General features: G+C 31.6%; 2 protein-coding genes across 2 annotated transcripts; one reads left to right on the top strand and one right to left on the bottom strand.

Moving 5' to 3' along the window:
- Positions 1-577: 577 nt before the first annotated feature.
- On the top strand, positions 578-1535 carry LOC110644823 (auxin-responsive protein SAUR32). The gene has a single exon (XM_021797782.2). The coding sequence runs from the start codon at positions 982-984 to the stop codon at positions 1357-1359; it is 378 nt and encodes a 125-aa protein (XP_021653474.2). The 5' UTR covers positions 578-981; the 3' UTR covers positions 1360-1535.
- A 3613-nt stretch (positions 1536-5148) lies between these two features.
- Positions 5149-11718, bottom strand: LOC131169114 (CDPK-related kinase 4-like). Its single transcript, XM_058141599.1, has 11 exons — positions 10729-11718; positions 9365-9495; positions 9101-9142; positions 8862-8970; positions 8604-8682; positions 7633-7929; positions 7323-7432; positions 6934-7038; positions 6751-6813; positions 5653-5820; positions 5149-5574 (listed from the first exon to the last, which is right to left on the bottom strand). The coding sequence occupies exons 1-11, from the start codon at positions 11236-11238 to the stop codon at positions 5437-5439; spliced, it is 1752 nt and encodes a 583-aa protein (XP_057997582.1). The 5' UTR covers positions 11239-11718; the 3' UTR covers positions 5149-5436.
- Between the last annotated feature and the right edge of the window lie 756 nt (positions 11719-12474).

Here is a 12474-nt window from a genome sequence, read left to right as displayed (position 1 = left end):
TTCAATTAAATTAATTTAAATGATGAAAATCATAAATTAATTTTGCTAAAAATTATTATAAATTTATTTATTTTAAATATATAAAATCAATATAGAAATAAAAAATTTAATTTTGATATGTGAAAATAAATCTAAAATATCTCTGACAATAAATACTAAAAAATAAATATATATAATTTTGTCAAAATTGGATATTCAGTTCGCAAATTTGATATTTGGATTCTTCTCTTAAATTAAAAAAAAAAAACACATTTTATTAAAAATTATAAAAAAATAACATATAAATCCATTCACATATTTATTAATTTGACCAAGAATTTTCTTTTTTTTAATGATAAATAATGTTGAAATTCTCATTTACATTAATCTTCACTAATTATGGTAATAACCACTTCCAAGATATAAAAAAAATTTCCATTTAATCCAAAATTGAAAATAAATATTAATAAAAATAGAAAGCTTATCTTATTTTACTATATATCTCAGCCAATTCTGAATAAGTAATTAAATACTAAACCAATCAAAAAATTCAATTAATGAATTAATTTATATATATATATATATATAAAGAAGCCGAGCCAAGATATGACTGTTTCTTCTGGGACAAGGACAAAACCAAAACCAAAACCAAAACCAAAACCTCCTTTTGAGTTTTAACTAAGCAAACCCAGCTTAGATCCAACCTCTGAAATCTCCCTATATATACCCCAATTTCCTCGACCCAACGATCTCTCATTCTTTCATTTCTTGATCTTCTTCTTGTGCTTATGTTGTTTGTGTTTGTTTATCTTCTAATAAAATGAGCAATATACCCACTTCTCTCACAGATTCTTCCTTTGCCCTCTTCTCTCTAGCCATTTCTGCCTCTGACCCTTGGCCTTTCCCTCTTCTTCTCTAATATTTCACAACAAAACCCACCTTTTCTTGATTTTCTTGTTTCTTGATTCTTGATTTTCTTGTTTTGTATTGATAGTTGTAGATATGGGGAGTACTGGAGATAGAAACAACCATCACTTGAATTCCAATGCTAATTTGCCACATCTTCTTCACTTTCATAATCATCATCATCATCACCACGGAGGAAGCAAGAAAGATTTGAAAGATATTCCAAAAGGGTGCTTGGCGATCTTGGTGGGACAAGGTGAGGAGCAACAGAGGTTTGTTATCCCTGTGATTTACATAAATCATCCACTTTTCATTCAGCTCCTCAAAGAAGCTGAAGAAGAGTATGGATTTGATCAAAAAGGCCCCATCACTATTCCTTGTCATGTCGAGGAGTTTCGCAACGTTCAAGGCATGATCGACAGGGAAAACATCCACCACCACCACCATCACCATCTTTTATGCTTTAGGATTTGATGTTTATCATGTGATTGTGTAAAGTTTGCTGTTAATTCATCCCTTTATTCTTCTTTTTTTTTTTTTTAAATTGTTTGTTAAATTTTTTCTTTTAATATTATATTGTAAATGATAACGAAGAATGATTGAATGGGAAAAAGAAAAGAAAAGAAAAGAAAAGATTATCATTGTGTTTACTTGTTCTCCAACTTTCTTGTAATGCGAACATAATAAAGTAGTGTGTGAAGCTGTGAACGTGTAGAACACGTTTGGAACATGGAAGGAGGCAAAGGGTTTCCTTACTCTAGAGGTAATGATATGAACTGTTATGAACCATCACGAGTACAGGGATTGCCTCAATTTTAGATTTTTTGGGCGTTATTTAATTCTATTCTGTCTCAGAGAAATTTTGATTAGAATGAATTTATTGAATTTTTATTTTATAAAAAAATTAATAAATAAATTATATATATATATATATATATATATATATATATATATATTTTTTTTTTTTTTTTTTTTTTTTTTTTTTTTTGTGTGTTGGGTGAATGGGGAAGGCTATATATGGTTAGGTGGGGGTGTGGATGTTTTAGCTACACCAACAAAGTGGTTCTTGTTTGGTGGACTTAAAATAGTTTCTTCCTAAATTCTTGGAAACTTTCTTCTTAATTTAAGTAATTAATAAAATGCTTTCATTTATTAGATCTTCATTTTCCACATCGATTTCTATGAATTTTAATTAACCATGCGAAGTGGAGTGGTTTAGTTCTACTCTAATCTCATTTTATCTTGTTATTAATTTCATTGTTGTTAGATAGGCTATACATTATATTCAAAATTTTGAGCCCTTAAAGGGAAATTTAAAAAAAAATTATATTTATTAATTGCTCATTTTATTAAAAGACGTGAGTCTAATTCAGTTGATAAGGATGAAATTGCATTCTTTATCAATCTAAGATTTAATTTTACAATAAGAGTACTTCAAGATTATATATTTTTTATGCACTATAATTTTTTATATATAAAAAAAAGTACTTGAGAAAAAAAAAAACCTTAACTTTGAACTCTATTTTGCCGAAAATAATTTACATATGAAAAAAATCTTTTAAAAAAAAATTTTTAAAATACCTTAGCTTCTTCCATCCCTTGGGACTAGGAAGGATTCACAAATCCTTCAAATATAGGGTATGTAGGGCTTTAAAGGTCAGAATTCTAGCTCTTTTATAGTGATATCTCATAATGGCTATGATCATTTAGAAAGGGGCCAAAAAAAGAATTCATATATTTTATTTAATTATTCATTTTATTATTCAATTAAAGGAATGATTCGTTATTAGAGCAGATAGTAACAATCATAATAAATTAGTCTAAAATACCTTACTCTATATATATATATATATATATATATATATATATATATATATATATATATATATATAAGTCTGATTTTATCTAATAATCTACCTAATAAATAACATACATTTTCAATCAATTTTAAATTCACAATGTATATAATATAATATTATGATTATTTATTTTATTTTGCTTCTGAAATCTTATTTGATTATACTATTTCAATTACATAATATCAAATACACATTAAATAATTTAATTTGATAAAAGGAAAAATGTAAAATTCTCATTAGATTTTGGTTTTGATTAGATCTTAAATGTGAAAGGCAAAAGCCACAAGAACCACACGGGGTCCTCACCATTAAAAGTAATCATATTGTTTGAGAAAATGTGTCCCTCACATTCTTGACTCTCTCTTTGGTTGGATTTTGAGTTTTTAATTGAAATTAATAATTTTGATTTATAAAAAAAAATACTTAAATTTGACAAAAGGATCTCAATTATTGACCATTCAGTTTTATTCAAGTCCAGATTAATGGTTCATTTTTCGAATTTCAATTAACAATTAGTTTGTGATAATTAGAGTTGATTTAATTTTGAAATGGTTAAAATAATTTTTAATAAAAATTATATTATTAAAATTAAGAAGGTTTTCTCATAATAATATTAATATTGAGTGATGGTCAAGGGAAAAATAGATTGTTATTTATTTGAAAAATAAATCTTAATTAAAATAATAATTCTTTCTGAACTTGATTCGATCTGCTTTGAACTCAATTAATTTTTTTTAATTTTGCTATAATCTTGATATTAAGCAGAGCAGATACGGAAAAACCTTCTCTCCATCCTGAATCTCCATAATCCGTCTCACATAATAATATGTTACTATTTTTTATTAAAAAATAATTTATTTATATATTTTATGTATTTAAATATTATAATTAAAAAATAAATATTATTAAAGTTATATTTAAACCTTATATTTTTAATTTCTAATTTATTTTTAATAAATAAATTTATATTATATAATAATAAATTAAAATAAAAAATTAAAACAAATTTCAAAAAAAATTTGCCACATCCCACTCTATTCTCTGATGAAAAAATTTCCATGGTGACTCCAAACTCTTATGGAATGGGACGGGAGAGCGATCCGCCACTAATCCAACCGTTGCTATTTCTAATATTAATTATAAAATAAAGTAAATTAGACTTATAATTTACTATCAGATGAATTGAATAGTGTAAACCTCTATGAGGGAACACCATGTATCAAGGCGTTGGACATGGCAATGGGTATGCAAATTGGGCTGTTAAGGGGACCATCCTTGAATCTCTCAACATCATTACAATAATATATATTATAAATAAATAAAAAAAAATAAAAAAAAAATTTTAAAAAAAAACAGTTATTCAAATTTCATTATTCAAACAGGTGTATATATATACACATCTTCCCCTATCCTGAAAGGGCAATTTGCAAGGGAAATTAACTGGTATTAATTAAGCGTGCTTCTCATCCACATTACCAAAACACAATAGAAAATTGCTTTGACTAATGGATTCATACGTATGATATTATCAACTTGGCTAGTGGAAACAATCTTACTTTCTTTCAAACTGCGGCTGCAAAGTCCCATCTTTAAATGAAACTAACTACTTTTGCTGTATGACTCAACCATTAAACAATTATACAATGACCTGCCAATCAACCGTAATTGGAATAGTCTGCTCACACTAGACCCGGCCATAGTCCACTATGGAGCTCAAATCACTAAGAAGTTGATTCAAACCTAACTAAAATGGGACCGAAACTTCATGGGGTCCAAATAGAACTGAAATTGATTTTTTTTTAATCTCTTAAATCAAGCTGATTTGGCTCATCAAATTAAAATCAAAATCAAAACTCAAAGGACTCTACGATCTGGTTTCAGGGATCAAAACTGATGGTTTTAACCTGAAACCAACCAAACCGGCCACTGGTCAAGTTTAGTTCACACCTTACCACTCAGAGAGTTTTTGGAAATAAGGCATTGATTTTTAAAATAATGTGTATATGAGAGACTTGTTTGGGAGCAAAATTTTCTAGGAGTGTTTAGATTTTTTTTGTGGTTTCAAAACTCTAGAAATTCCTACTTTTTTGGTGGATTGAGTATATTATCACACCATACCTTCCATTATCTTTAAAAAATACCTCCTCAAACTCCTTCCAAACAGAGTGTAAAGAGAGTGACGAGCAAAGGGTTTTCAAGTTCAAATGCCATCTATGAGATGAGAGTTCAAAAAATTATGATACATTAAAACCCCCAATCATGATCTTCTGAGATTGCAGATTCAACAAACTCCATTAAATTAATATCCAGCAAGTCAAAGCCAAGCTTTGGATAAATTATAGGCCATAAAATTATTAGAATATTCATATATAACAACTTTGAGCAGAAATTAAGCTAGAAAGAAATCAAGAATCTAACTTGCATTTTGTATTGAAGATTTGAACATGTAAAGTATACACATTCATCTTTACAAATAAGGTTATGGTGATCTTCTTTCACATGTGTTCAATGATCAAGCTGACATATTAACATAAAAAGTCAACATATTGAGGTGAATATCAGACTCTCAACAATGTATACCGTCTAGACCTTCCATTTTACACTGCTAATCAGATTTTGGAAGGGAAAAAAATTGTAACATTAACCCAAAAAATAAAAAGATATTGTCCACTATTCTGTATCTCTGACTATGCTATCGTTGTCTTGTATTACAACTACGAAGAGTCACACCATGTAAAAATTTGATATATCCAAGGAAGCTCAATTTTCCATCAGAACTTCTAATCCAATCATTGACTAAAGAATGGGCTGTAGGGCCCAAATTCATTTCCTACACAGATCATCATGATGAGGTTATTAGAAACTGAACTTAACCATAGGTTAATTTCCAAACAGTAGATGCACATACCAGAGCCAATTCCTGCACTGAAATGACCCGGTTTCCTTCTTCTTCAAAGTACTCAAACGCTGTATGTGCAATATCTTCCCAGTCTTCAAGGACCTCAAGTTGATATGTATTTATTGAAGCAGCACAGAACTCCTCAAACCCCATTTTTTCATAGGAGAGCGGTTCCATCTGAAAATAGCATTAACTTTTAGGGGCTAAAGTATCACAATGCCTCATGCAAATCATATCATTTGCAGCTCTTAAATCATCCAATTTGATATCAAAGCCATCAGCAGAGGAAACAAGAGAATAGTAAAGGTAAATACAAGTATGTTTTATGGTCCTCCAAAACAAAAAAAGATAAGATCTCCATTATCTCATATTACATGCCAACTTCAAGCAGCAAAGCAATTAAAGTTATTAGAGCAGCTAATTGAGTGATGGTGAAAAATATTAGGACAATATCTAGAAGTCTGAGAATAGTCAACAATCTAATCTAACTGCCAATGTTTCTTGGACTCACATGCAAGTATATTGAGTAGGGTATATTTTTACAGATATTCTCACTATTTTTAAGTGTCCAAGTGTCATCCATTTCCAAATATCCTTCTCTAATACTGGAACTTAAGGTATAGTGAAGAGTTGAAGCAACTACTATTAAGGCCTTGGTCTTGTGGTGTGGCAAAGGATGCATTATTCAAGGATAAGATATAGGGAATCAAGAGGTTATCTGGTTGTTTATTTGATTACTTTGCATTATACAAATATAGTTTGGCATTGTAATTGATTATAATGTATATCTTCTATTTGTACTTTGTATTCCTATCTTCACAAAGAATAAACAATAATAGAAAAGTTAACTCCTTCAAAAGAAACAGGTTGGTTAAATGTTCCCCTTAAGTGACAATTAAACTGACTTGTTCAACACCACAAAGAACAGGAACACTCACAAGAGCTTAATAAGGAAAGAATTATGTACTAAAGATAATCCAAACTGAAATGCTGAATTATGGAATTATCACTTCTTTTTTTCCTTTTTTGGTTCGCAATTGAGTACCAAATTTGTCAAATTACATTGCTAAAGATATCCTATCCATAAGATAGATCAAGAAACCTCACCACATTGAAAATGTCAATAACCCTTGACTCCTTCATGGCATCAGTAAAATGTCTCGTTAACACCTGCACTTATTTACCACACATTTGAAGGTCAAGAGATGTTATATCACATGACAAATGATAGGCAGTTCTTTAGAAAATTTGTAGAGAAAAATAAATGTTCAAAAAATTATATTCACTAACCGCTTTAAAACTATTAAGAGAAAGAAATCCATCTTTTGGTTCCAAAAGACTAAATTGAGCCTTGAGATAGAAAAACTCATCTTCTGGAATAGCTTTTGAAAGAGCCTGCAACCATAATAAAAATATCAAAGAATAATATTACAGAGGATTATCCTCAGTCCTACATAATTATTATCATGTGGAAAGCTAACTAGTCTCAATCACCATATCCATCATTTTGCTCAATGAATGAATGCCCAAAAAAGGTACGCCAACCCATATCTATTAATTAATACTTTGCACATATCAGCCAATGAAGTAGATTGTCACGATGAATTTCATTTCTTTTCCCTTTCTATTTTGGAAGGGTGGGAAAAGACACCTATTTTTACAAGTATATTTGTGTATACCTTGATCTTTGCACGCTTCAATGGTGTGGCACGAACATATGACTTAACCGACTTGTATATCAAAATATCCAAAGGCACAGGTCGATTTTCATCTCGCAACCATGGGTGAGCTGCAGATATACATGTAATTATCATCACCAACAACAGCTATAAAGTATCATCATCAGCAAATAGGATGTACCATTTTATTTATTTGTAAATTCCAGAGAGAGAGAGAGAGAGAGAGAGAGAGAGAGGGAGAGAGCATTCAAACTTTCAATAGTTGAATGTTGAAGAAATGATGTATCTGAAATATTTATAAGTAACTTACTCAAAGCTTGGGCAGCAGTCATTCTCTTCCTGTGGTCCTTGCTCAGAAGCCTTTTCACAAAAGCTTTAGCTTCTGCCGATACCACAGGCCAAGGTGAGTCATCAAAATTAGGATCAGCTCTTAACACAGAATGAAAAATTCCTGATTCAGTCTGAGCCCAAAAAGGTCTACTTCCACATAACAATATATATGTTATGACACCAATACTCCACATATCAGCTTCAACACTGTATGATCTATGGAGCACTTCTGGTGCAACATAATATGCACTGCCAACAATATCATTGAGACGTTGATCTGCACATATAAAATAGCTGAATATATTGTTCACAAACATACAGTTGAATATACAGCAATCATGAATTAAAGAAAATTGAATGTCAAGGAGTACATAATTAAAAATGAATTGTTGCAAATTTTCAATAGAAATTGGACTAAAAAAATTATCATTTCCTTGTTTCCCTAAAGCAACAACCAAATCTTTTTGTGTGTTCGCATGAATGGTAGACTGCAAGGGTTAACCATCAGCCAACTGATGGCTAAATCTAGACAAAGAGAGTAAATAATAAGGCTAATATTGAAACGTTTTGGCATCATGGAGTTCTAAAACCTGGTTGTTAAAAATTCTTCAGTTAGCAAATGTGCATATCAGAAACAAAAATCCATGTTTTAACAAATATATCTACATATGTGTGTCCAAATGCATGTGCGTACTGTGCATATATTATGCCACAAGCACAATATATGACAACAATATTCTAAAGAAAATTCAACCTCATTATCCAATGATCAAATTCAACATACATTTGAATGTCATAATGATAAGCCAGAGTAAAACCATATACAGCGTATGAAGTACTTGGTCAACCCATATAAAAGATGAAAATCTAACTGGTTTAATGGGATTTTTAGACATCACATTATTCATAACCACCAGACCCAAAAACAGGCTTATGAATAACACACATTACCTGGCCTAATAAAATCTGATAACCCAAAATCAATAATCTTCATGGGAGCATCGTCATCTCTTGTGGTAAAAAGGAAATTCTGCAAGTAGGCACAGGTTACTTGTTAAAAGCTAGAATCAAAGTTGGAGACACAATCATGGCAACTTGAAGAAGACATAAATCTGGCTTTATCATTCCATAACATATAATTTCTTGCACATATGTGAATATGATTATGTACGAGCATACATATGTGTGCACATGTTTATTCTGCTATACCTCAGGCTTAAGATCCCGGTGCACAACACCTTGAAGATGACAAAAGGCAACTACACTTAGGATTTGCACAACAATAGATTTAGCATCTTCCTCTGTGTATCTTCCACCTCTACAACAAGTAAGTCACCGAGATTAGTATCAAACACACAATTCAACAGTTAAATGATAAATCACGCCAGTATTAGAGAATAAATATATTCCTGTTCTCAGGGAGGTGACGCTACATATTCCTGTATTACCTTGATAAAATTCTGTCTAGTAGTTCTCCACCTTCGCACAATCTGCAAATAACAAGATTTGTAATACTTCAGAATATATTTTCATGTTTTCTTATGATGTAGAAAGCAAGCATATAATGGAGAGCTCATTATCACTATCAACTTCATCTGTAGAAAATATAAAATAACAACAAAAATCTAAACAAAACCATTCTAAGATGTTAAAATGAGGAAAAGAACACAAGAAGTTACTGATAAAAATAAGTCCAATAAATATATACATACTCCATGACCATGTAGACATTATTGGCATCCTCAAAAGCATCATGAAATTTGATCATATGCTTATGCCCCGATAGAGCTTTCATTATTTTTATCTCCCGACGAACATCTTCAATGGATATTGCTGTTGTCATCTGCATTTCACACTCATTTAATTACCAAAACACCATAAAGTGAAACTCATGGCAATCCACTTATTGAGATAGCCAATTACTGGTATTAATGAGGCAGTAAAAAAATACAGTTAGCTCCACTAAGATAAAGAATACTTGGAAGCTTTATCACAGTACGATGCAAACTTCAACAACATAATCAGCATTGCCAAAAAGCATTTTGCATTAAAATGTCAGTCCATGCTTGTAGGACACTGCATCATTCTGGCAAGCAGATATGATATCAATTAGTGCATTCTATTCAACAGCCATCACATTTCCCTTATATCTTAGGAATGAAGTTACAAGTTCACAAGCAACCTTATTAAAATTTTTGGACTGCATTAGAGGAGTAACAACATTTTCTTCACAAAAAACATTCAATAGAGATAGAAAATTCTATACCCGCATTCTGATCTCAGGTTTCATTTGTTTCATGGACTAGCGTTTGAAGTGTATAAAATTGTTCAATAGAAAATTATTTTTTTGTATATATCGAACACCAAAAAAATAATTTACCATTGACTTCAATATTCCAATCAAACAAGAAAATATAATTCATTTTTGTCAAAAAAAAAATTACAAGTTAATTTTCTCAAAAACAGCAAAAAAAATCCTGATAATTTATTTCCATAAAATAAATGGAGCCTAAATATCATCATAATAATTGTCTCACATGTAACAATTTCCCCAATCAACACGGAAGTATCTAAGTGTCCATAATAATTGGTGATTTTTTTAGCTTTCTTTAAAAACTAATATTACTTAGGAATGAATTATTAGGTATTCCTGTCATTTGTCATTCTCTGTGGAATCCACTATGCTGAGTTATACAGTTTCAGCAAACTCTGCATTCGGGTAGTGCGCATTATCTTCAGCAGAATAAATTACAGTAACACTACCCAACAATTATGGAAAGCTCCACCACAAGCCATGTGCTTTAATACTCTACAAGACAACCCTTCGACGATTTGTCACCAACGTCAATTTCCAACAAGTTGCAACAAGCGAAACTTCTCAATATTCTTGAGAATTTAACAAAAACAGGAATTTTTAGTGGTAGTGTTAGAAAATAAATCCCAATGTAAGGTCAATCATTTTGGCTAGAAATCATTGAAATTAACTAGAAACTACGTAACACTCCATTGACTAGCTCGTTCAATTCCGCAAACTAGGGGGAAAAGGTGTAGTAATAGCAAATAGTAGCACATGCACCTTGGCTTTGGAAATGATCTTGACGGCGACTGGCTGTCCCCTGAGCTCCCCTCTCTTTCCCATAGCCCAGCAAGTGTAACCAAAATGCCCTCGCCCAACCTCCCTCCCCAACTCGAACTTGGCCGGAAAATTATTCGCGTAGCCAAAACTCTTATCCAGCTGCCTCTCGCCCTCACCTCCCTCTCCATCCTCTGGTATTGGCACCTCCTTGGGCGGCTTAGTCTGCCCTCGCCGCCTCATAATCGCCATGATCGGCTTAGCCGGAGACGGAGGCGGCAAAGGCCACCTGAACTTTCTTCCTGGAGTACCCGCCTCGGAAGGAGACGGCGGAACTCCAGCCGGAAGAGGACTTTGGAATGGGCTAGCCGCGAATGGGTTACAATCAGTGGAAGACGGTGTCTCCACCGGACGTTCAGTTGGAGGTGAAGACGACGGCGGTTTAAAGTGGGTGGCGGGTGTGATTCCATCATTTTTGACTGCGGATACGTTTTTGCTACAGCAAAGGCCCATCGTCGGATATGGAGACGGAGGTGGTGGTAATGTTAGTTAATTAGTTAGTTAGTTTGATCGAGTAAATTAAAAAAAGTAAGATCATCGGACGGTGAAGAATTTAGCTTAGACACATTTTACAATCCAAGTATTTGTACCGGCGAAAAAATCAATAGCCATAGAGAAGAGAGAAGCAGAAGATGAGAGAAATATTTGAAGACGCGGGCTGGTTCGCTTCGCTAAGCTTGAGAAGGAAATAAAGCTAGCGTTACAAGGAATAACGCACATTGACTGGCCAAGGGAAACCCCAATCGCTTGGGATCTTTTAAGCAAGAAACGACACAGAGATTGCCGTTGAAGGTGGCCACATTCCTCTTTGAAGTCATCGCTGGTGGTAGAGGATGGGTGGGTCATCCTCATCCATTGTTTGCTGAAATGAAAGGAATCCCAATATTTGACTAATTATTCTAGCCGTATTGCGATCGATAATCACATATTCACATTCGAAAGCCTAGAAAATGCTTTGGTACAACAATGTCCAAATTGGCATGCCTTCAACATTATCTAGTTTGACAAATCTTATAATTAAATTAAAAAGTAAAAAAAAAAATCTGATTTTTAATCCAAATTGAAGTTGAATTAATTTAATACAATTTCAATGAATTTCATTTGTTTTGTGAAAAATGAGTTATATATGAAAAATATATTTTTATTGTTTAATTATAGCGTTAAAAGCCTGCTTAGCTTTAGGCCAATGGTAAGGACATTATGAACCTGGAGTTATATCCTTGGTTCGATCCCCTCTCTCCCCTGAAAGAAAAAAAGTTATAAAATTAAGTTATAGTATGTATTTATATTATGCATGTATAAATATTTTCACATTTTAATGAGATTATTAAATTTTATAAATTGAAAAATGATTCATTCTTTTAAAAATACTTAAAAACGACTTAATTTTTCTTTAATCAATAAAATATTTTTTGTTATTCACTTTCATAAGTACCCAAAATATTACAAAATATAAAAAAATATTATCACGAATTTTTTTTTCATGAAATAAATGTTAAATTTAAATTTAATCGATTATAATTTAATTTTAATCAGTTTTATTTTGATCAAAATCGGACCGGCCATATCTGCCAATCCATGTCAAAATCTAACCAAAAAAAAAAAAAAAAAGCCTTCTCAATTTTGTTTCTCTGGTTTGTTTGTATCTCAAGAAATAACTTAAATGCGAAAAATATTTTATGAGAAAAT

The sequence above is a fragment of the Hevea brasiliensis genome, unplaced genomic scaffold, assembly GCF_030052815.1.
Source record: "Hevea brasiliensis isolate MT/VB/25A 57/8 unplaced genomic scaffold, ASM3005281v1 Scaf16, whole genome shotgun sequence".
Taxonomy (NCBI): Eukaryota; Viridiplantae; Streptophyta; class Magnoliopsida; order Malpighiales; family Euphorbiaceae; genus Hevea; species Hevea brasiliensis.
The sequence above is the reverse complement of the archived record's forward strand: the minus strand, read 5'-3'. Positions and strand labels throughout refer to the sequence as shown.